The sequence below is a fragment of the Colias eurytheme genome, chromosome 32 (genome assembly GCF_061535395.1).
Source record: "Colias eurytheme isolate Ceu_HAF_F1 chromosome 32, ilColEury1 Martin Lab GWU primary, whole genome shotgun sequence".
Lineage (NCBI taxonomy): Eukaryota > Metazoa > Arthropoda > Insecta > Lepidoptera > Pieridae > Colias > Colias eurytheme.
In genome coordinates, this window is record NC_143011.1 from 3,585,644 (window position 1) to 3,612,792 (window position 27,149).

Here is a 27,149-nt window from a genome sequence, read left to right on the forward strand (position 1 = left end):
CGACCTGTTAATGAATTCAAAATTTGCCATAAAGCGTGACTATTGTTGTAGTTTTGATTAATTATTTGATTATGATAGTAATTATTTCTTGATTTTTCTATGAATTTACGCGTTTTATTACGTAATTTATTGTATTTTAATCGAAGTATTTTATTAGTCGGGTCATTTTTCCAGTCAATAAAAGATAAATCTTTTTTTTCACACATAGTTTTTATGGTGCTAGTAATCCAAGGATCTTTGTTTCTTTTACTTGATGTTGAAATTATTTGTTCAAATTGTGATTGATTATAACAATTTTGGATGGTATTTTTTAAGTTATCATATAATTTATATGGACACTCTGTATTCGTAAAATCATCCCAGCTAACATGATCAAGCAAATTATTAAGTTTATTGTTATCTATTTTTCGAATGACTTTAACGTCACCCTGTACATGTGCTAATGATTGTCCAATGCACGACAATACGATCATACGGTGATCAGCCATTGCAGTGCCGAGCGCGCCCGAGTACAGGTCTAACAATTGCGTCCTTACAAAAATGTGATCGATTACGCTACGCGTTATTATTTGGTTTCTTATTTCAATTCTTGTATAATCGGTTATAACACTTGTTAGACCGCACTCGGCCATGCTATTTATGTAAAAATCTTGAATGTTACCCTTTATTTTTATATCTATGTTCATGTCTCCTAAAACAAAAATATCTAAGTGTTTAAAAGGTTTACTAGATAAAAGATCCTTTATCTCCCTTACGAACAAGTATTTACTTTCGTTGGGTGGCCTATATATTGCACAAATTGTTGCAACGTATTTGTGATTAGTCGTTAAATGACCTATGATTGATTCACAGTGATTTAAAGTGTGATGTTTGAATGTAAATACGTGAACGTTCCGTATGTATATTATAATACCGGCACCTTTTTTATTCTTACGTAACTTTTTGTGCATTATATAGCCATTTACATTGAACATATTTGCGATATTATCTTTAATGTTTACTTCAGTTAATATGAGAATATCTATTGGTGAACATGAACTGTTTATTAATTCTAAAACATAACAAAAATTTTTAATTAGTGATCTTACATTTATATGGACTAAATTTAACTTAAATTGAGATTTCGCTAACGATGGAACATTTTTACAAAATGAGTTATATGTACTACAATTAAAAAGTTCTAAATTATTGCTTGGGATATTCGACTGAACTATGGTGACCTACATAAAATACTATATCTATTACCGCCGATGATGTGCTGGTGCTGCCTGGTTGAGGAGATTTTCAATGTCTGTTTCGCTTCTGATCACAATAGGTTTATTATTCTCTGATTTACGGATTAATATATTCCCATTCTGGAACCACACATATTTATAATTTGGTGTTAATTTTTGCTTAGCTTGCCACAGCAGGGTTTTATTCGCTTTAGTTAGGGCTTTGCGTACTATCACTTTGGTTTTAGCTGCTGGTACTGCTTCATCACATACCACCTGTCCCACAAGTACCTCTCTGCGTCTGGAAGCACGTACCCACATATTACATAATTCCTCCTGTTTGAACTCCAGTTGAATACATCCATCCTGTCCGTTTCTTCCTTCCAGGCGCTTCACGTTGGAGATTCCTTCTTTGGTTAGATTTAGGTTATCAGCTAACTTGTTACATAAGTCATTAAGGTCTTCATTAGGACGAGACGGAATGTTGGCAACTTCTATGACGGTATCCAGACGCTGCTGTTCCATATAGCGCACGTGTTGTTTTAATGCATTTATTTCTAGATCGAGGTGTGAATATGTGCGTGTACTACGCACGAAATGAAACTTCTTTATGACCTTATTTTTTCAAAAAAAATAATTTACTATATGCAACTTTACAGAAATATGTCGAATCACGCGTGATAGGGATAAGAAAAAAAATGGTGCGTAACGGAAAAATGTCACGCTAAATTTTTTTTCAACCCCGATAAAGAACTTTCACTTCAAAAACCTTCAGAAAACCTGGATGGGTTTTTCTTTTCTCTATGCAATTAAACAGACATTATCTGACGATAGTATGTAAACTGTAAAGGCGCTATTAACCTTAAGATTATTTTCAACAGTCTTAAATCTTAATATCTTTACATTGAACGGACCCAAACGTCGATGAGATAGTTAAAATAATTTTAAAGCAATCAAGTTACGTACTCAAACTAAATCTAGACCCGTATTCCAATCATAACATTTATCTTAGGCCAGCTGTTTATTTGAACACGCTAATTATCTGCGACATTGTATTATGAACTGCCTAAATAAGGACCTAATAAATTCTCCCAAGTAAAAATTCAAAACTAAATGCCTCGATTTACCTTTTATTCGATCAAAGTAAATCTGTAACATTTCATAAAACTTCATATCGTAAAACTGTATACTGTGAATTGTTCACAACTTTATTTTAAGAAATTACCTCAAATATCACCTTAAATAAAACCTACGAAAAGTTTTTTTTTTAAACCTCTAATGCACTAGTTAAGGCATTACTTTTCGTTTTTAATCGAATAGCAATAAGGCTGTCTTTGTGTAGCAATTAATTGTTATTTGTCAAGGGTTATAGCCTAAATAAAAACTAACGCAGGTAGTTTAAGAAATTAATGCGGGTAGTCAAGAAACTAACGCGGGTAGTTAAGAAACTAATTTGAAAGTAATTCGCATACTGTTTTTGTTCTGATACACGGACAAGTGAATGTTTATTGTTTACGTTCGATTGAAGGATCTGGATGCAGTGTACCAATTAATGTGCTTTCTTTGTTAGTGTTAGCTCACAAAATAACAAACATTAAAGCAATTCGTTACTTAATTTATCTTGATGGCAGTGCTTACGCCACAAAGTATTTTTTAAAATTACGTGAATTACCTACTAAAGTGAACCCGTCCCTGAATAAGTGAAATAGGTACTGTTAATTTATCACTGCGTAACTAAGATGGGCTGAATGTAATGGAATAAGTTTTAACTAACTACAAAACCGTAAAGCAATATCGCACGACCTAATAACAACAACACTGCGTAAATAAGTTGAGTTAAATGTAATGCAATACGATTTAACTATACACTGGTCTGTAGGCTACAACTTTTAACAAAATCTAATCGTTACATTCGGTACAACCTGTAAATCAGCACTGTTTTTAACCGACTTCAAAAAAAAGGAGGAGGTTATCAATTCGGCCGGTATGTTTTTTTTTTTTTTTTTATGTATGTACACCGATTACTCAGAGGTTTCTGAACCGATTTACGTGATTCTTTTTTTGTTCGATGCGGGATGGTGTCGAATTGGTCCCATAAAAATTTTATTCGGATAGGCCCCGTAGTTTTATTTTATGAGCATTTTTGTCTGTATTTGTAAATGTTGCAAGTGCAAGTTTGAAGTCGGTTGTTTTTAACGCAGTTATTGACTTGTTGTGCAGCATTTTGCCGCGGCTGTGACCATTTTCCTCAATTAATTTATAATAAATTTTGTAACTAATGTTTTTGGCAATAAATTTCTTTTTCTTTCGAATAAGTTACTTGAAGTTAACTACATTTTGAAAACCTACTTTCTTTATCTTACTGTACACTCAAAGTGGAATGTTATCTACTGACCGGTTTTGTATGAGATTGAAGGATAGTTGCACGACACGTCGACACGTCGCTCTGGTTCCGGTGATCTCAGGCTCGACGTGTTGATGGTAGTGATGGTAGCGCGACGCCCGGCGTGATATTGCGGTGCCTGGCGTGGATGCGCAACGCCTGGCGTGGTGTCGCGGAGCCCAGCTTGGTGCCGCGGCGCACAGTATGGATGCAGCACCACATGGCGCCACGCATGACGCTCGACGCTCGACGCATGATGCTCGACGCATGATGCTCGACGATCGACGCATGATGCTCGAAGCCGGACGCTCGACGCAATGGCACGGTGCACGACATGATGACACGGCGCTGCTCTCGATGATACGGCTTCCGACGCGGTGATGCGAGCGGCAGTGTCATCCGTGCAGCGCGAGGCGAAGTTGCCACCCTGCCCGCACATAACGAGCTCTCCCTTTGTCTCCGGCTGCTCAGTGACACGTATGCTCGTAGATCTGTAGGATGCTTCTTCCCGTTGAAACTGGATCGAAGTGCCACGTGGTTGCGGCGCTTTGACTTTTAATCAGGTTATCGTATATCGTATCGAGGTTATCGCCACGTGTTTTCTCATTTGCTCGATTTGATCCCAATTCTGATGTCGGAGCAAGGTGTAGATTGTGAATCTATTTTCAAGCTGTGGGCGTTGCGTTGGGTAATCGAGCAAAGAAACACCTCAAACTCAATCATTTCTTTATTTACCACCGATTCGGAAAGCAGTATCTACAGAGAAGAACCGGCAAGAAACTCCATAGTTGCTCTTTTAATCATGTCAGTTTTACAATACAGTCATTTTAAATACAATCACTTTAAATACAATCAATTTTAATAACCGTTACGTTACACATTTAAATTAAACACTAGCAGAGAAATGGTTAACAGTTCCTAGTAGTGGAAGATCCGAACTCTTCGATGTTCGAATGTGAAGTGCCGTCCCGAGGGCGAGCCTTCACGGGCTCGACCCGGTACAAGCATGAAGTAAGCCGCCAACTTCACTGTGCTGCCACCTCCCTGGAACTCGTGCTTAGAGTCGTTTTACATCCGCGCTATTGACCGTCTCCGACACGGCCATCCTGCGCTGAACACGTCCTCGTGTTTGTGGGTGCTGTAACACAGAAAACATCTCGCACAGTACATGCTCTTCGGCCAATCCTGACAAATTTTTACAATTAAACTCTGATATTTAATTTTTAGGCTTTTAAACCACAAAACTGAAAAACTAAATCCTTATGATCACTTAGTTGTCCGTAAGTCTATCAGTCTATCTATCAAGACCTTTGAAATTCATATCGCATACCATCGTCCCGTTAAGCTTTGAAAAGTTATAACAGTCGATCAAAAGATAGCAGTTTTCGACATTCGCAGCGGACACATGGAATCGATACCTTCAGGATATTTCTTGTGAACACAGAATCATGAAATTTGTACAAGAAACGTCTTATAGCAAAGAATCTCATAAAACAAAATTTAAGTTCATATGAAAACACTAAACAGGTTTTTTTCTTAATTTGAATATCCTAAAATAATTTCCAACTTCAACCCTTTGAAATTAACCATTTTGATTAAAATAATGAAACATTGAATTCTGATCATTTCAATTAAATTTATGAACTACTACTAAAAGAAAATAACGCATAAGCGACCAAACACCACTTTCACTGCTATTGTCATCAGAAGATCATTATTAAAGTATCACAAAAAAACTAGAGCATGAATCTTATCCGAGGCCTGTGGCTTTTCACTAAGCCCATCATCACACACGCATTCCACCGAATGCCAACTCTGGCTTTTCACTAAGCCCATCATCACACACGCATTCCACCGAATGCCAACTATGGCTTTTCACTAAGCCCAACAACACACACGCATTCCTCCGAATGCAAACTCTGGCTTTTCACTAAGCCCCACAACAAACCTCATGTTTGTTCCACACGCATTCCTCCGAATGCCGAGTCCCACGGACTCCATATTCCATATCTAATGGTCTCTACAAGACCCAACCTCCGCCAGCGTCACCCGCGCACCGCGCATCCACGGTTTACTATAAGCAGCTATCTGTACTCCTAATAGCAGACGCCGGCTTCAACGGACTACGGTAATACCGCGCATCCACGGTTTACTATAAGCAGCCATAATCCCCTTATAGCAGACACCGACTTCAACGGACTACGGCTACGAAATGACTACTGGCACACTGACCAATCGAACTAAGATTCACCGCTATCACTCAACTCAAACTCAAGTTTCAAACATTAATCAACTTCAAGTGGTACTTGGCCCTCAGGCATTCTCAATATATTGACAAAGTGAAGTTACCCGAACATTGTATAAACAACATCTTTCTTTTCAAAGTGATTATTGGTGTTTATAGGATTCAATAGCTCAACAGTTAAAAAAAATGAAATCTTATCTGAACTGAATATTACTCATCCAACAGTATATTAAAACTCAAGTTATCTCCTATACAGCCATACTGACAATCATGTGTCCCCGTACGCCATTTCTCACACTACATTACTACGGTAATTCATCTCGGGATACCAAAATAACTACCATCCTGCCTCAGCCCACACTGACCTTACAGGGTTACCATACTGCCCCGGTCCTCCTGACCGGTCAGAACACACATCTACTATCCTGGACCTCATGCCAGATAGAACACCACCATCCTTCGATGAACTACATTACCATCACAATATTATTTCACGCAACACACATTTACTTCACAACGTACGAGACAACACAACCATCAGTATGCTACAACTATATATCGTCGATGTACGTACGACTATGTATTTGGGCTTAGTGAAATCACATATAAATCACACATGTATTGTGTTAATTTTATTTATTACGGATTCAACATCAAACAACTCTACGGTAAGTATCAAGGTGCGTATTAACTATAGAGCTATTATTTATTACCTTACCTAATACCTATAGGTATGTTATAGCTAATTGCTGCTGGGCGCTGGCTGCGATTTCGTCCATGTATCTACTGAAAGGTTTCATGACATAATATGAGCACAGGGGAATAAAATAAAAATACCAGTATGTACATCCAAAAATATTTATTTCAATTATTACAAATTATCCTTAATCTAATTTTGAAAATCTAACACTGAATTAGATTCCTTACAATAATATTATTCAAATTAATAACAAAATAACGTATTTTACGGCTAAATTAATATTGAACTAATTATGTAGTTAAAACACGAAAGCGCATTACCTTGTTATACCAAAAATTTTATATGATACAATATTTTCAACTGATATCGAAATGTACGAAAATAGTAATAATGTAATTGAACTGAGAACATAATATTTTAATATTCAGACAAAGCTGTATTGTTTCGATATACGTAGTTTTTATTGTAAACTGCACATATTTTCATAGAAAAATACTGTAAAACAACAGATGATGAAATTTTCAAAGAGAATAAAAAAATACAAATTTGCCGCGCAATTGACATTAATTGACAGTTTTAAAAGTTTGTACCTATAGGTAATATTAATAGAAATAATTATCGAGATTTAAATGGCTCTACACGAGATTTATTTTGTTTTTTTTATTACTATACTTCATAAAGACACAATTAACTCGTACCTACTCGTAATACGATACCTTGGAGTTGGAGCGAAAATATTGTTTGTAATAATTTGGCTAGGTAACTAATTATTGAAATGAAAATAATAATTAGAAAAATGCATTGTGAAACCGTTTTAAGCAAAAAACGTTTCGATAAACGAATTATGTTTTTGAATGAAATACAAATTATTGCATGCTTTTAAAATACAAGACTTAACTATCTACTAATGAAAGTTTTCATGCATTTTGTTCGAAACACGGTAGGTCAGCCGTGTTTTGTTACTTTAAAAGTGATGTAGGGGCTTGTTATGTGCGGGTGTAATAAAAGATGTAATAACTACGCAAAGGTTATATTTCGTTAACTACATATATATATTCGTATGTAATTAATATTCGACCTAATGCGACCAACCCGCGTCCCGACAAGCCCTTAACTAACTGTGCATAACGCACAAACTGTTTATATACGAGTTACCGTGTGAACCTATGGTGGGAACTTTCTTAGTAGGTACTACACTTGAAATATTTCGGTAACTCGTAAATTGGCTTGTCGTCGCTACATCATTCCCCCCTTAACCCGCGAGCACTCGCGCTATGAGCATTTTGCTCACAGTAAATTTAAAACATCCGCCATTTTGTCAAAATTATTCGTACGTACATCGTTCATTTGGTAGCTGAGTTTTGTTCCGTCCCCCACCCCTGTATGCAGTTCACTTCTCGAAAGTGTGCGCCAGTCACTTGGACGAGGTGGTTTGTTGCGCCGTGTACCATCAGGCGGCGTTTTGCTCATCGCGCGGGTATCGACGCAAGTACTTTTTTTTACTCATGACTTTATTTTTTTTCATCTTAGCGACTGTTTTACTGCTACTTTTATGTAATATTATGATTTTACATTACTGAAATAGTAATCTATTATGAATTTCTGTTATAGATGGATCGTGATCGAAGGGATGAACAAATTTTATTTTATTTTAGACCAAAACCTAGTAGTATCTTTGGTTTTCATAAGAGCAAGGTTCTGGTATCTTACGTACCAAACAAGAAGAATAAAAAAATGTTCTTATGATAAGTACACTTCATAACGACGACCAAATCGATCCAACAACTGGAACTACCGCGAAACCAGAAATTATCACCTTTTATAATAAACCGAAAGGAGGTGTTGATGTTGTGGATCGACTAAAAGAAGAGTATTCTGTGGCAAGAGTGGCATGTAGATGGCCGCTGAGATTATTTTTCACGATCCTAAACATAGCCGGAATCAACAGTCAAATCATTTACAAAGAAAATACGGGTATAATCATCACGCGCAAAGACTACTTGAAACAACTAGCTTTTCAACTAACACAGCCACATATCCAAAGAAGAAGCACCTTCCAAAATATTTCATATCCTCTTCAGCAAGTGTTGAATCGTTTTTTTACCAGAATCTGAGTTACCAGAAGAAGAAAAACCAAATGGTATCTGCGCGGTTTGCCCAAGACGCAAAAATCGCAAGACCAAAAAGAGCTGCATTTACTGCCAAAAATTTTTATGTACCGAGCATAGTCGTACAGTATGTGATATGTGTAAAGCTCGCGTATACGACGAAGATTAGTTATTTATATTTAGTTAAGTTTTTTTTTTGAAAAGTTTTTTTTGTCGAATTTTTTCCGTAAGACTGCCTTACAAGACTGGCAAATTAGTTTCTATGATTGTCAATTAAAATAAAAAAGATTAATATTGTTAACTCTTTGAATATATATTTTGTAGAATAAATAATGTGTATTTTATTGAATAAAATGTTTTTTTATTCATATTTTTTGGTAAAACATGCATTTATTGACATTCATAAACGTGAGCAAAATGCTCTACACGCGAGTGCTGATGTAATTTCTTGAGGCGCGAGTGCTGGCGGGTTAAAATAAAAAGGGTATACAAGTAAAAAAATCTTACAATAAAATTAAACAATAAACAAAGGGGTATATATAAAGTGTCGCTATATAAGATTACAAAATGTTTACAATATAAAGTATAAAAAATGTTCACAATATAAATCAATCATAACGTATACAAGTGGTTACAGTTAACACCTAATTTCGTTAAACTATTTATGTTATTACAAAAACTCGGTTGGGTCTTCTAAGTGGCGTGCGATTATTGTTACACGTCAATTAACACTTAGTAACGTCAACATTTCAAATCTCAATACGTTCTTTACACTTGTATCGTTTAATATTACAAAGGCTATTACTATACACTCATAAGCCATAAATCAAAAGTACTTAAATTTCTAAGTAGTAAACATTTCAATCAAAACTCAACACAAACATAAATTTGAAATACCATACTTAAAACGTTAAACAATGAACTCGTTTCAAAATTACTTAAGTTCTATTATTTATTAAATACGATGTGTTGATTAGTAAGTATTTATTATACATTTCTAAGAAGACTTAATAATACTTATAATCATCGTAATTCTAATAAATATAAAATAGTTGAAAAAATTACAAATACAATACTATTACCTAAATCGTACTGGTAATCGTATAGCTCTTCCACTACGCGTGGTATGTGTATTAGGCAATTCGCTACTTGGAATTTGTAACGGAACCTCAGTATCTGCCCCAGATGTCGTATCACTATCATCATTCAAATAATATGCAGGTTTTAGACGGTCTACAGATATACTAACTTTCCTGCCAGTCATTTGAATATAAAATACCTTTTCCTCTCGACTCAACACACGATAAGGACCGTCGTATGTTGGTTGTAAAGGCTTACGTACTGCGTCGTTTCTTACAAAAACATAATCGCACTTTTGCAAATCGGGGTGAATAAATATGTTCCGTCTTTCATTCTGCCTAATAGCTACTGACTGATATTTCCTAATAGAGTCTCGTAATTTACTTACATACTCAAGACTGCTATCTATTTCAAAACTCGATTTTTTATCGTAATAATCACCTGGTAATCGTAAAGTTGTTCCGTACGTTATTTCTGCTGCGCTTATGCCGGTATCACTTCTTACTGCTGTTCTAAGTCCTAGCAACACAGTTGGTAATTCCGTAACCCAAGAAGATGATATATTGCATAAGCGAGCCGTTAATGCCGCTTTAAGCGACCTATGCCAACGCTCTACCGCCCCGTTACTCTGTGGGTGGTAAGGTGTCGTACGCAACTTATTAATACCTAATAACTTCATTAGTGTAGCAAATAATTGACTTTCGAATTGGCGTCCTTGATCGCTTATTAGCTTTTTCGGACAACCGAAACGAGAGATCCATCCTTCATATATTACACGCGAAATCGTTTCAGCAGTTATATCTCTCGTAGGAAAACATTCTGGCCATCGCGTCCCCCTATCACTATGGTTAGGCAATACGTCCTAAAACCTTCGGGTGAAGTGGGTAAAGGTCCAATTAAATCAACATGAATATGTTCAAACCTATCGCACTGCAGAAACGATCCTAAACCTGACATTGTATGTCGATTAACCTTCGATCGTTGACATTCAATGCATGTTTTAACTTTTAACCCATTGGCCAACGTGACGAATCATATTTGGCCAATAAAAACGATTTTGAATCAATTTGCGTGTAGTCCTTATTCCGGGATGACATAAATTATGTACACTATCAAAGGCAATACGTCGAAATTTATCAGTCAAGTAGGGTCTAATTTTATCATTATCTAAATTACAATAAATAAATGTACCACTTTCAGGTAACATTATTTTCTTTAACCTATTATTAGCGTCTTTCAAATTAGATAATTGTAACATATAAGAATCTTGTTGTTGATCCTTAGCAAGTTCTGCATAATCTATTACAGTGGGACAACTTATTGTTGCGACTCGTGATAACGAATCTGCAATGACATTATCTTGCCCACTTACGTGCCTCAAATCCGTTGTGAACTCACTAATGAATATCAAGTGTCGTGTACGTCTGGGTAACTCTTTCTCGCTATTTACTTTAGAAAATGCATAAATTAACGGTTTGTGATCCGTATACACCGTTAACTGTCGTCCTTCGACCATATTCCGAAAATGACGAATAGCTAAGTAAATTGCTAATAACTCCCTATCATACGTACTATACTTGCGTTCAGTCTTAGATAGATTCTTAGAAAAATAACCTACATGAGTATCCGATGCGTCCGTCATAAGTGCGAGCGATGCATCGGCCTTAGGGTGCTAAAAAAATCTGCACTTTATAAACAAAAATATAAGTTGAGTTACCTTGGCGATAATAAATAACCATTTATACGGTCGCCGTAAACTAAGATCTAAAGTCATTAACTTAGTACCAAATGTCTTAATTACACTAAACTACACTTTATAATCACTACACAGTACACTCACTCGCGGATTGGTTATTTTTCGACACTGGTAAAATTATTAAAAGTCGGCTCTCCTGCTGCTTCTGCCACGCACAAGGTTGACGATAGTACAATCTGGCGATATGCTTAAAGCAGTAATGAAAAAACATAGCCAATTGGGATTTTTCTGTTTTGATATCCCTGCACGATCGCGACTTCGGGATGCGGAGCGATGCGCGCGATTCCCATACCTTCGACCACTAAACGATCTGCCTCTCGAGCCTGCACATTCCAGCTGGTTTACCCGCTGCTTTAATTGTGCTAACTGCTCGAGAAGGTTTAACTGTACCGACGAAACTGCTCTAACTGGAACTGCCGGATTCATTTTGAATTAAATTTTTATTTAATCAATAAATTAAATAATCACACAAACGAAATCTATGCAATTCACTATAATAATGTTCACTTTTCGTCGGGGGTCACCAATGTAGGGGCTTGTTATGTGCGGGTGTAATAAAAGATGTAATAACTACGCAAAGGTTAACTACATATATATATTCGTATGTAATTAATATTCGACCTAATGCGACCAACCCGCGTCCCGACAAGCCCTTAACTAACTGTGCATAACGCACAAACTGTTTATATACGAGTTACCGTGTGAACCTATGGTGGGAACTTTCTTAGTAGGTACTACACTTGAGTCTTATACGCGCCGCTACGCTGACCGGTTCTGCTGTGCAATACATCTCGTGCAATAATTACAATGTCAAAGTGTGATAACTGTAACAAGGGCCTAACGAAAAGAACACCAGGATTGGAATGCAGCAAGTGCGGAAAGGTTGTTCATGCAACCCAATCATGTACTGGACTGTCCTCCAAACAGCTCTCCGCCTTGCGTGGCGCCGGGAGCCTGGAATGGACCTGTGACGATTGTCAAATTAACTCGCCTCACAAAAAATCATCTTTTATAATACCTTTAGAGGAGGAAGAAGATGATACTATTTCAGAAGGGAACCAAGGTACAAGTTGTATAGATACTAACAAATTCCTAAAAGATATTACTTTAGAAATGAAAAGAATACTTAAGAAGGAGCTTCAGCCCATCGAAACATCGTTAAGCTTCTGCTGTGACAAAATCGACGAACTAACAAGAACTGTTGAAGCCCAAAATAAACAAATAAAAGAGCTAGAGAAAAAATATACTAACCTCAAAAACGAAAAATCACACCTCGATCTAGAAATAAATGCATTAAAACAACACGTGCGCTATATGGAACAGCAGCGTCTGGATACCGTCATAGAAGTTGCCAACATTCCGTCTCGTCCTAATGAAGACCTTAATGACTTATGTAACAAGTTAGCTGATAACCTAAATCTAACCAAAGAAGGAATCTCCAACGTGAAGCGCCTGGAAGGAAGAAACGGACAGGATGGATGTATTCAACTGGAGTTCAAACAGGAGGAATTATGTAATATGTGGGTACGTGCTTCCAGACGCAGAGAGGTACTTGTGGGACAGGTGGTATGTGATGAAGCAGTACCAGCAGCTAAAACCAAAGTGATAGTACGCAAAGCCCTAACTAAAGCGAATAAAACCCTGCTGTGGCAAGCTAAGCAAAAATTAACACCAAATTATAAATATGTGTGGTTCCAGAATGGGAATATATTAATCCGTAAATCAGAGAATAATAAACCTATTGTGATCAGAAGCGAAACAGACATTGAAAATCTCCTCAACCAGGCAGCACCAGCACATCATCGGCGGTAATAGATGTAGTATTTTATGTAGGTCACCATAGTTCAGTCGAATATCCCAAGCAATAATTTAGAACTTTTTAATTGTAGTACATATAACTCATTTTGTAAAAATGTTCCATCGTTAGCGAAATCTCAATTTAAGTTAAATTTAGTCCATATAAATGTAAGATCACTAATTAAAAATTTTTGTTATGTTTTAGAATTAATAAACAGTTCATGTTCACCAATAGATATTCTCATATTAACTGAAGTAAACATTAAAGATAATATCGCAAATATGTTCAATGTAAATGGCTATATAATGCACAAAAAGTTACGTAAGAATAAAAAAGGTGGCGGTATTATAATATACATACGGAACGTTCACGTATTTACATTCAAACATCACACTTTAAATCACTGTGAATCAATCATAGGTCATTTAACGACTAATCACAAATACGTTGCAACAATTTGTGCAATATATAGGCCACCCAACGAAAGTAAATACTTGTTCGTAAGGGAGATAAAGGATCTTTTATCTAGTAAACCTTTTAAACACTTAGATATTTTTGTTTTAGGAGACATGAACATAGATATAAAAATAAAGGGTAACATTCAAGATTTTTACATAAATAGCATGGCCGAGTGCGGTCTAACAAGTGTTATAACCGATTATACAAGAATTGAAATAAGAAACCAAATAATAACGCGTAGCGTAATCGATCACATTTTTGTAAGGACGCAATTGTTAGACCTGTACTCGGGCGCGCTCGGCACTGCAATGGCTGATCACCGTATGATCGTATTGTCGTGCATTGGACAATCATTAGCACATGTACAGGGTGACGTTAAAGTCATTCGAAAAATAGATAACAATAAACTTAATAATTTGCTTGATCATGTTAGCTGGGATGATTTTACGAATACAGAGTGTCCATATAAATTATATGATAACTTAAAAAATACCATCCAAAATTGTTATAATCAATCACAATTTGAACAAATAATTTCAACATCAAGTAAAAGAAACAAAGATCCTTGGATTACTAGCACCATAAAAACTATGTGTGAAAAAAAAGATTTATCTTTTATTGACTGGAAAAATGACCCGACTAATAAAATACTTCGATTAAAATACAATAAATTACGTAATAAAACGCGTAAATTCATAGAAAAATCAAGAAATAATTACTATCATAATCAAATTAATCAAAACTACAACAATAGTCACGCTTTATGGCAAATTTTGAATTCATTAACAGGTCGCTGCAAAAATTCAATAGACAACTGTATCTTAAAAGCATTTCATAAAAATAACATAGACATTAAAACAATTGCTAATAATTTTGCACAAGAATTTTATTATAGTATTAAAAAAATCATTCCTAAATGCAATAAGCGTCTATTATGTGAAAATGATTATTATTATCCACAAAATAAATCAATGCTACTTAAAAAAGCTAACAACAAAAAACTTAATATCAATAAAGCTCCCGGATTCGACAACATTCGATGTATTGACATAAAAAATATATGCACTAAAATCGTAGATATTATAGTTAAATTTATTAATGCATCTATTGTTAATGCTAAATATCCTTTAGAGTTAAAAACTGGAATAATCCGACCTATTCACAAAAAGGGTACGCGAAGTGAGTATGAAAATTATCGCCCGATTACCATTCTTCCGGTATTAGACAAAATCGTGGAAAAATTTATAGCCGAACAAATGCAGAATTTCTATGCCGAAAATAAAATTTTATCTGTCTCTCAATTTGGATTTCAACCGTGTAAGTCAACTTCACAACTTTTGTCAAAATTTACAGATGAAGTAAACTCATGTCTCGATAACAAAAAACATGTACTGCTATTATTTATCGATTATAGTAGGGCATTCGATACACTCAGGCATGACACTCTTATACACAAACTAGACAACTCCGGTATCCGTGGACCTCTTCTGGGATGGTTTAAAGATTATCTTGCTAATAGAAAATTTCGTGTTAAAGTAGGCGATGAAATGAGCAATGAAATGACCATCACCGAGGGTACAGCACAGGGCTCGGTGTTAGGACCTTTATTGTACTTGGCGTATGTAAATGATATGGAACATGTCATCAACCACTGTTCTATCTATCAATATGCTGATGACACCTGTCTAATAGCCTCAGACAAAAATATTAATACTGCAGCTCAACAGTTACAGGAAGATTTTACGCGTATCCTAATGTGGTCGCACGATGCGGGTCTTGTCATAAATGTTAAGAAAACAAAAATAGTACATGTACACTCGAGTCATTTGAAAAACTTTAATAATTTTAAAATCACGGCACACAATCACGTATGTCTTCACAAAGCTACATATTATAACCCGGACTGCTCGTGTGAATGTGTGGACCAAGTGCCTTATTATACTTACTTAGGACTGATTGTTGATAACAGATTTAATTGGAACCATCATATAGACCATCTGTGTGATAAACTTAGGGCCATACTCTCAAAATTATATATCATCAGAAATAAAGTACCATACAAAATTCTTCTCGGTATCTATAGATCATTGGCAGAATCAATAATACAATACGGTATCACAAGTTATGGACGTACATTTAATACTTACATTGATAGAATCATAAATTTACAACTAAGACTAATAAAAAAAATTGTACCTATTAATATTAAAAACAAGTTTAAAGATAAACCTCTCGAACTATTTAGCTATTGTAATGTACTGCCAATAAGACAAATGTTTCAAAAGATTTTTCTCATAGAACAATTTCATAACATAAACTTTCAAAATCCCATTTCGCATCAGTTTGCTACCAGACAAATAACTAATAAAAAATTAATTATTCCTAAAGTACACAATCTTTATGGGAAGCGTACGGCTAATTTCTTATTACCCACTATACTTAATTCTATGCCACAAAAAGTCAAGAAGGATGTTAATATTAAAAACTACAAAATAATATACAAAAGATATTTTCTCGACTTTGGTCCTGCATTTTCGTAAACATTTTATGGATACTCTGGTACCACATATTTTGAAAAAATTGGGCTATTGTCACGTAGAGTCTCTTCAAAGTGCGTGCCACAAGTCGTATTTGCATCCAAGGCACCTTCAAATCTGTGCTTAATTTTTTCATAAAATCTTTGCGGCTCATTGTATTTTATTTATTTATTTTTTTTATTTTTTATTGTGTGATAGGGAAGCGCTTGACCACGATCTCGCCTAATGGTAAGCTGAGATGTGGCCTATGATGGAGCGCGCTTCCCTAGAAGGAAGCATTAGCATTTATCTACATTATTTTGATATTATATGATATAGAAATTGTTAAAATTCTATATCATGCCGTAAAATATCGCCACTGACCACCTATAACTTTTCCTGTATTAACTGAACATACAGGAATATGGTTTTCGGGCTTCTCTTATCTCTTTGTATCCTCAATGTATACCACCATGACATTGTGGCGTTGCCACTTTTATTATCTATATTTTATTATCTGTGGCGTTCCGAAACGGAACGCACTTGATCGAATTTTAAATTGATTCGACGATAGTGAAAATGATTCACTAGGACAATAGTTATAGATATCATGTGAAACGTGACTTGGAAAAAAATCATTCAAATAAATCACAAAATAAAAATTTGAAACAATTTTAAAAGTTACGAAAAGCCCAATTATACGTCAAAATGACGCACAACATCCTCTTTACAACCAAATGGCGGAATTTACATGGATGAGCCAACTATGTACTGCTAGGTCTCGACGGCTAATGAGTTGATTCTGGATTTTGCAGCGATTCGATGGTAAATATAGAAGAGTTCATACGTCAAATTTACGTAGATTGGACTTCTAGGGTTAAATGCATAAATACCTAAATGATGTTTTGTTTTTATTATCTAATAACGATAAAAAAACCCGTTGATTTCATTCGTTTTTCAAGCTACGTGCATAGTTTTTCCACTAAAAAGCCTCAATTGAGTCATAAAGTACACAAATTTCAAGCATAATAAGTCACATCATTTCTATAAAACCAAAACTGGCAATAATATAAGTCGTGTTGTGCGATTATGAACATAGTGCATAAGGGCATAAGTCGTTATATTATATATAAATAGCTAACTTAATTGTCTTACCATTTAACAATACCTCAGTCATGACCCACAGATCCTCGCACTCCGATTCCCAATTTTGAATGCGATACGATGGAGTGTCGCGTGATATTGCAAAAAGTATTGTTATCGAGGGTACTTATAAAATTACTTACGTTTATCGAAACGTTTTTTGCTTAAAACGGTTTCACAATGCATTTTTCTAATTATTATTTTCATTTCAATAATTAGTTACCTAGCCAAATTATTACAAACAATATTTTCACTCCAACTCCAAGGTATCGTATTACGAGTAGGTACGAGTTAATTGTGTCTTTATGAAGTATAGTAATAAAAAAAACAAAATAAATCTCGTGTAGAGCCATTTAAATCTCGATAATTATTTCTATTAATATTACCTATAGGTACAAACTTTTAGAACTGTCAATTAATGTCGATTGCGCGGCAAATTTGTATTTTTTTTTCTTTTTGAAAATTTCATCATCTGTTGTTTTACAGTATTTTTTTAATCATAATGATTAAAAGTATTAGAACTTATGAGATTGGTTCAAGTGTACCTTAGTTAACCTTTTGGGCTTGAAAAGTTAAAGTTACTACAATTTCCACTATCTTTAGCGTAAATCTGCGAAAGCGCCAGTAACGACTTTCAATTACGCATTTAGATGTTACTTACAAAATGAAGCAACAGCTGATCCCGACGAGGCAAAAATACCTCAAACTCAAACCTTTATTTATTCAATTAGAACTCTGCAGAAGCACAATTGAACCATCTTAACATAGAATTGCCACCTGTCTCAACTCACACAGTATTAACCCAACCGGACAAGAAGAGACCTTGGTCCTTACTTTTGGGGTCAGAAATAAATTTAAAAGGTCACCCCTTGAATAAGGCAATAAAATATCAAAACAGGTAAACGGTTTTAATTATAATACAGATTTTTAACATCCAACCAAACCGTGCGGTATCTATTAATGTTTAGAGCCAACGCCACCAATCATAATCTAAACATGGCTAGTACTTTCAGTACAATGCATGAATTATTTATTTAAAACTGATAGGTCATAAACTCTGTACTGGAAACAAATATACTGAACTCAAGAGACTAAAATGATAAGGAGCTTATCTGTGTCCCAAAACTGCAATTACTACAGCCAAGTACGTTACTTTTAATCAATTCGGTTTTAAAATATAATTATGATTTACATCAGAACTTATATACCGAAAGCCTCGGGCTGACTTATTTATAATAATTGAGTATTTGAATGAAAAATTTTTTTGTGATAAATGGAAAGATCATATATTAGTTTTATAACAAAACTGTTTTTATTTTTATTTTTTTTGCAATAATTCAAAAGTTATTTCAAAATAAAAATTAGTCTTTGAATCCAGTACCGAAGACACGCCGACAACTCCCGAAGCGTCACCCGAATGCGTGTGACGTCATAATGTTAGTTTTCACTCATTGCAGTTGATAGAAAAATAAATATGTATTGTAGTTTGAAAAACTAAACAGGATAATAAGATAAATTCATGAAATTATTGTATTGTTACCGGGTTTTTATAAGTATACAAAATTTAAATTAAATCCGTCGGTTTATAGTGGGTCTAAATCGAATCGAAAGGAGAATTGGTTACTTACAAACATATGTTTTAAGCTGATCCTGGCGATCCTTATCAGTATAAAAGGATAAATTTATGATATTATTGTATTGTCATCGGACCTTGATAGAACAAAACCCGTCGGTTTTAAGTGGGTCAAAATCGGGTCGAAACTTCGAAAGGAGTCGGTTACATACAAACATACAGATGAAGCTAATAAAAGCGTGTTAATAATAAATACAGGGTTTTGATCTATTTAATTTTGTTGTCATTATTAAATTACATATTAATTATATTAATTTTAATTATATTATTTAAATTTATATTAAAAATGGCGAACCTCAAAAGTTATCGTTTTGTACCATTATGTACGAATACTACAAAGGCAACTCCTGACAAAAATCGGTGATCATAAATATATCAACATCAAGAATATTATTTTCGTAACTAACTAACTAATTCGGAACCAACAAACAAATCGTATCTTAGCAATAAATCAATATTATTGTAATAGCCGTAAACGTTATAACATTATGACGTCACAACTATATGGTGACCAGTCATGGCGCGTTTGTAGTCACGTGATTCTAATTTAAATTTCATCAATTTTTAATTGCTTATAATTAACGGAAAAAAATGTTTTTGAAGTTATTTGTATTAAATATCAATATTATTAATAATAAAGTTTCAAAATACATAAAAAAAATCAATAATTTTTTTTTATTCAAATACTCAATTGTGTTTGTGCATAACACTAGGCAGTCAACAGCTATATGAACGTCAGATAGGAAAAGAGCCAAATTTATCCAGTCAGTAACAAAGGATTTTAACTATAGGTACTTTATTCTAATTCAACCAACTACTGCTAGCTACTCCGTATGTCTTTTGGGTAGACGGAGGCAAATAGGATTTTTATTCCAACTATATCATTTGATATTTTGAAAATGTACGTTCGTGTACGGTAGGTACATTTTCATACCGTCAGAGTCATTTTGCAGATTATAGTGGTGCAGCACTGAACACTGTCTATTAGGTGGCTGGTGCTGCCGACCGGGCCTTCAGTTCCGCTTTCCAGAATACCTTCACCCTTCTAGGTGCTACTACTACTGAAATAGCGGTACTCTATCGCGTCGTTCAGGTCTCTAACTGACAGGATTTCTCATATTATCGTAACAACCTCGCTCGTTCTAACGAGAACAAATTATCGCCAAGGAATTCTGCTGCAGGATAATGGCAAGAGAGATTATAAGCTTAACTATGCATTATTATGTTCAGGAATATGGTGGATTTTGAATACTATCGTCGTCTGAAAGTATCTCCTTTCGATAAACTTCATTAAGGATGCAGATCTGATCCCATCTTTGTTCCGTAGGAATGCTACGACAGTCTAAACGTTACACTGTACAAAGAAAATTGCCCTAAATATAGTCGGTTGTTCCAACATCCGTAATATGGCTAGCCTGCCTTGCTAGCCCTTGATTGTAACTGCTACCAATGGAGGCATTGCTCTTGTGTTGTCCACAGTTGTGCGAGTGCAAAAATGAAGAACTGAGCTCGTGGGGAGCTATGTCGAATGAATCTGTGTTAAGATTATGACAGTATAGGACAGTTAGCTGTGGATGCGAAGACAGGACATTACTTTATTCATCCGTAAACACGCGAGGCAGCCACGGACAGCGATATAGCAAGAACTAAACTAGCAAAGTTTAGTTCGCTTACCAGACTTTGTCATGTTTTAAATGCAGTATATCCTCTGTATAGCATTGCATTTATGACTATTGATAAACTTAATTCACCCGTAAACACGAGAAGCAGGCACGGATAGCGATATAGCAAGAACTAAACCAGCAAAGTTTAGTTCGCTTACCAGACTTATATTTTAAAAGCCGTATAGTCTGTACATTTCATTTATTGCCCCCCCCCCCCCCCCTAAAAGCAAAGAAATGAGAAGTCATTTGGCGGAGCTTTCTCGTAAAGGGTAGGGGTTCCAAGTTTAAAGCAGATACGAATCTAACGCATTCTCATTTCAGTCACCTGTCGCACCCACTGCACTCACACCTTACGCTGGCTGCAGCGAGGCTCTCCGCGAAGCCTTCTTACGGAGAAACATCCCATCGGAAGCTGTCGAACTAATGTTGGCATCGCTTTCCAGTAACACTAAGAAGCAATATAACGTAACTTATAAACTATGGTGGCAATTTTGTCTAGATAGAAATATTTCCAATTTTGAAAGTACAGTAGCGACAGTTATATCGTTTTTAACAAATGAGTTTAACAAAGGGGCTTCATATGGTACTTTAAACTCGCACAGGTCTGCCTTGTCTTTAATCTTAGGAAATAATATCGGGTCGGATGAATGCATAAAACGACTCCTAAAGGGAGCATTCAAATTGAAACCCAGTAATCCTAAATACAATAATTATTCTTGGGACCCACAATTAGTTTTGAACCATATCTCAAGCTGGTTTCCTAATATAAACATTAATTTGGAGCAGTTGACTAAAAAAATAGTAATTTTACTTGCGCTGTGTACAGCACAGCGGGTCCAAACTTTATCCCTTATCAATCTTAATAATATTTATTTCTCAGACAGTGGAGCTAAGATTTTCATAACAGACTTGATAAAAACTTCGGCTCCGGGTAGAGATCAACCCCTTCTTATACTTCCATACTTTAAAGAAAATATAAGTATTTGTCCCGCTACTGCACTTTCTGATTATATCAATGTCACAAAACATTTGAGGAATGAGGAGGACAATAGATTAATACTAACTTTTAAAAAACCTAATAAACCCGCCACAACTCAAACAATCAGTCTTTGGATCAAAAACGTGTTATCGGAAAGTGGTGTGTTGTGTTTTTTATTTCATTCCCACTTCTGTTCCTAAATTCAGAAGAGGGATAGTGATTCTCACGCGTCCTTAACCGTTTGCTTTCTGAAAATGGCAGTTTGACTCTTCAAACGAATTAGTTCATTACACTTTTAAATTACCCTCAATAATACTTTATAAACTTTTCATTGTTTCGTTTAAGTGAAATTAAAATAGTAGTTGTGTGGCTAAGTATATAACGCAAAATTTTGGTGAGTATATTCCGATCATTTGCTATCTAAGGAGAAGCGAGCTTCTTATCAATTTATAGCTTAAAGCAGCTTTGGTATAGTAATTGAAGCATTTATTTAAACCTTTTGTGATTTATGTGTTTTGTTTAACAAAATTACAGCATATGATTTAATTACGCTTATTTCACCTTTGTATAGTACGATACGTATTCTTTTTTAAATGTACCCGCAACTTAGTTTTTTTCTTTACGTTAACGAAATATTAAGTTAATAGTTTTTTTTTCTTCATATTTAATTTTTATCGTTTCCTTGTATCGACATTTTCCTCCATTGTAAAAAAAAAAAAAAATTACGTACGAGATGCCTAATAAGAAGCACAAAGACCGAAGCCGTTCTAGGAATCGTAGTGCTACACCTCCTATACGCAGCCGACGACGGTATAGTCCTTTCAACGATGCATTAACACAACAAATGCAACAAATTTCAGATAGACTAAAGTCGTTAGAAGAACGTCACTCTTCTCCGTCACGACGAGGATCCAACACTGGCGGTGTGACAACAACGCCGCCGAGGTCACGGATCGTCGAGCCCGTCGCTGTGCATCCGGAGCCTGCGGCGCACTCAGGGTCGGCGGTCCCTTCTTCACCGGGACATTCCGGGAGCGCCACAGTCGGCTGCGATCGTAACGCTACTAATCGTATTGTTGATGCTATACGATCAATCAATACGACGGTGAGGTTGAGCCAATCTTATTACATTTCAAATTTTGATCCGAGTATAAACGATATAGAAACCTGGTGTGAGGAGGTCGATTGCGCTAAGGTTATAAATCAATGGAATGATAATGAGTGTCTATCTCGTATAGGTAATTGTTTAAAGGGAGATGCTAGGACCTGGCTCAATGAATGGGTAACATCAGACCGTAGTTGGAGCAATTTTAAAAAAGAATTTAAACCTTTGTGTCCTAAGAAACCTGATATCGCGAATATTTTATATGACGTTATGAGTACCAATTCTGATAAATACCTAACGTATGCAGACTATGCTCGTCGCTCTCTTCTAAGGTTGCGTGTTGTTAGGGGGTTAAGTGACGAACTTATATCTGCAATAATAATACGAGGGATTACGGATCCGCAGATTCGCGCTGCAGCCATTAATGCAAAGCTAACGACAAATGAATTGGTTGAATTCTTTTCAATTTACGTTAAATCCAATTCCTCCTCAAACAGACATTTTGATCACAGGTCGCGCTATGATCGTTCTTTAAAATCTGAACATGTAGTTAATAATCGTAAACGACGATTTAACGAACAGAAATGTTTCTTGTGCGGTCAACATGGTCATACACAATCAAATTGTTCTAAAAAAGCTAAGTCGATTCTTTCTAATCAAAGTAATGACCATAAATATTTTTCTATTAATAATTCGAATAAATCTGTATTGTGTGATTTCTGCAAAAAGCCCGGCCATAAAACTGAGGCGTGTTTTGCAAAATTAAAGTCGGGAGGCACGTAATACAAACAATGTTAATTTTTGCGAAGAAAACCCGGACAGTAAGAATAAAGATTGTTGTAGCTGTCATCCAGGGAATCCCAGTCGATGTCTTAATCGATAGCGGCTCTAGTATATCATTATTTTCCTTATCATTATTAAAGCATTTGAAATGTGCGCGAATGCCTGCATTTAGGATCTTGCGTGGTATTGGTGGGCAGGAAATTGAATCGACTTATTTTGTCACTTTACCAATAGAGTTTAATGAAATTACTTTAGAAGTAGATTTACACGTAGTTAGTTCAAAATTGATGAATACACCAATCATCATTGGCACCGATATATTAAATCGTGAAGCCCTAGTTTACGTCGATGATGTCCTCATTATGAGCGGTACGGTTGAGGAGGGTTTGTCGATTTTACGTAGAGTTCTTAAAACTCTTACAAGCGCGGAGTTTTCCATAAATTTAAAGAAATGCTCTTTTCTATCTACTTAAATCGAATATTTGGGACGTACGATTAGTCAGGGTCAGGTACGACCGAGTGGTCAAAAGATTAAAGCTTTGGTCGAAGCACCGATTCCAAAGACCGTTAAACAAACCAGACAGTTCAAGTTATTTTCGACGTTACATAGCTGGCTTTGCTATAAAGGCTGTGCCTATTACAAAGTTGACGAAAAAAGGGGTACCTTTTATTTGGAGTAGTGAACAAGAAGAAGCACGCCAAGTAATTATTTCTCATCTTACCAGTGAACCTGTGTTAGCTATGTATGATCCGGCTTTACCTATTGAAGTTCATATAGATGCCAGCTGTATAGGATATGGTGCAGTGCTTCTTCAGGTTCATGAAAAGGGGCATAAGCGGGTGGTGAGTTACTTCAGTAAACAAACTCAAGGTGCTGAGCCAAGGTATCATTCCTATGAGCTGGAAACTTGAAACTTTAGCCGTTGTAAAGGCCTTGCAAAATTATAGACACTATCTGGTTGGTGTTATTATTTGTAAAAAAAAATACATTGACCATTGTTTGATATGTATAGCACATAAAAACGCACATTTTTCCAAATACTGTCTTTTGTAATTTGTATCCTATGTTTGGTCAAGATTCCACTGAATTAAAAATATTTTTTTATAATGTTATCTCTTTGTTTGGGACCTCTAAAATTATTTGTGGCAGATCGGGGTCGAATGTTTCAGAGTTCAGAAATAACAAAACTTTTTACTGACTTGGGCATTGACATGCATCTCATAACACCAGAGATGCATAATTCAAACGGGCAGGTTGAACGTTATTGTCGAACCTTACTCAACATGGTTCGTATAGAATGCAATCACCGACAAAATGATTGGTCTGATGTCATATGGCGACTACAGCTGGTTCTGAACATTACAAAACAGAAAACTACAAGCTTTTCACCTCTGAATCTATTGGTGGGTATTAAAGCTGCGTGACCTGTTTTACGTTACCTCATTGGTGACATCGCACTAGAAGGCTCTCGTCCCAATCGCGACGCATTACGAGAAATGCGTAGACAACGTGTTTCTGAGCGTTTAAAAAAAATATAACCAACGTTGGCAAGACAAAACTGTGAATGCTAGCCGAAAGGCATCACGGTTATTTGAAATTAATTCTTTGCTTTTTGTTATAAAACAGGCTCAAACAACTGGCAAACTCGACTCGGGTATGCGCGGCCCATATCGCGTGGTCAAAACGCTTCCCCACGGTCGATACGAGCTGCAGTTACTGGAGGGCTCTTATGGCAAATCGACGCAAGCTGCGACAGAATTCATGGTGCCGTGGCGTGGGGAGTGGACTCCTGAGACATGTGCTGCGTTTTTTGAGGGTGAGCTGATCCCTAATTTGTGATAAGCGAACGACGTGCCTATGTCACAAATTATAGTTTTCCCATGATAAGCTAACGTCGTGCCTATGTCATGTGGTTGTTTTATTTTCTATGTGTAACGTATAGTATGCTAACGTCGTGCCTATGCTATACAATTGTCTTGGACTCATGATAAGCTAACGTCGTGCCTATGTCATGTGGTTGTTTTATTTTCTATGTGTAACGTATAGTATGCTAACGTCGTGCCTATGCTATACAATTGCCTTGGACTCATGATAAGCTAACGTCGTGCCTATGTCATGTGGTTGTTTTATTTTCTATGTGTAACGTATAGTATGCTAACGTCGTGCCTATGCTATACAATTGTCTTGGACTCATGATAAGCTAACGTCGTGCCTATGTCATGTGGTCGTTTTATTTTATATGCGTAATGTATAATATGCTAACGTCGTGCCTATGTTATACATTTGTCTTGGACTCATGATATGCTAACGTCGTGCCTATGTCATGTGGTCGTTTTATTTTATATGCGTAACGTATAATATGCTAACGTCGTGCCTATGTTATACGTCATTTGTTTTGGACTCATGATATGCTAACGTCGTGCCTATGTCATATGGTCGTTTTATTTTATATGCGTAAAGTATAATACGCGAACGTTGTGCCCATGTTATACTGTCATTGGTGTCAGAGATAGCGAACGTAGTGCTTCCTCTCTGTGTATTGCGCTTACCTGTTATAAGGGGAGTGTAATGTTTATTAGTTGCTAATACCTTATCATTAATCCTTCCCAGATGCTGCCAGTATTGAAGATGAGGAGTCCACAAATGACCCAGTCGTTGTTGTTGAACCTGCATCAGGCACTTCGAGAGGAGCCTGTACTTCTCCGCATAAAACAAAGGAGAACGAGGACGTCCTCCAGTCAGGAGAGGCCGTGTTAGACAAAAACTAAAACAGCGCCAATAGAGGGGATGACAAGTGGTGGCGGATTGCAGATAAAAGCGCTGGCGCGCTCATTCGCGGCACCATTCGTCGCGAGTCAATTGACATACTACAACTCTGCCCGTTTGTGAAGTCAACTGCCTAGTTATTTTCCTTTGTATAAGATTTTTTTTACTGTAATGTTTAAAGAAATTATTGTGGAATTAGTGTAAAATTATTTTATAATTTTGTATTTTGTATTTCGTGTTCTTGGTTTTAAATTTAAATGGTATTAGTGTTAATAAAGTTATTAACGAGTTTTGTAAATAATTGTAACGTTGTGTTTTTTATTTCATTCCCACTTCTGTTCCTAAATATACAATATTTTCAACTGATATCGAAATGTACGAAAATAGTAATAATGTAATTGAACTGAGAACATAATATTTTAATATTCAGACAAAGCTGTATTGTTTCGATATACGTAGTTTTTATTGTAAACTGCACATATTTTCATAGAAAAATACTGTAAAACAACAGATGATGAAATTTTCAAAAAGAAAAAAAAAATACAAATTTGCCGCGCAATTGACATTAATTGACAGTTTTAAAAGTCGTATTTGCATCCAAGGCACCTTCAAATCTGTGCTTAATTTTTTCATAAAATCTTTGCGGCTCATTGTATTTTATTTATTTATTTATTTTTTTATTTTTTATTGTGTGATAGGGAAGCGCTTGACCACGATCTCGCCTAATGGTAAGCTGAGATGTGGCCTATGATGGAGCGCGCTTCCCTAGAAGGAAGCATTAGCATTTATCTACATTATTTTGATATTATATGATAT

General features: G+C 35.7%; 1 protein-coding gene and 1 pseudogene across 1 annotated transcript; both read left to right on the forward strand.

Moving 5' to 3' along the window:
• The first annotated feature begins 22,396 nt into the window (after nucleotides 1-22,396).
• Nucleotides 22,397-26,640, forward strand: LOC149895176 (uncharacterized). The gene has a single exon (XM_090119225.1). It carries the CDS (start codon nucleotides 22,412-22,414, stop codon nucleotides 23,564-23,566), a length of 1,155 nt encoding a protein of 384 aa, XP_089975351.1. The 5' UTR covers nucleotides 22,397-22,411; the 3' UTR covers nucleotides 23,567-26,640.
• LOC149895177 (uncharacterized) lies at nucleotides 24,674-26,640 on the forward strand (annotated as a pseudogene).
• Nucleotides 26,641-27,149: the final 509 nt, after the last annotated feature.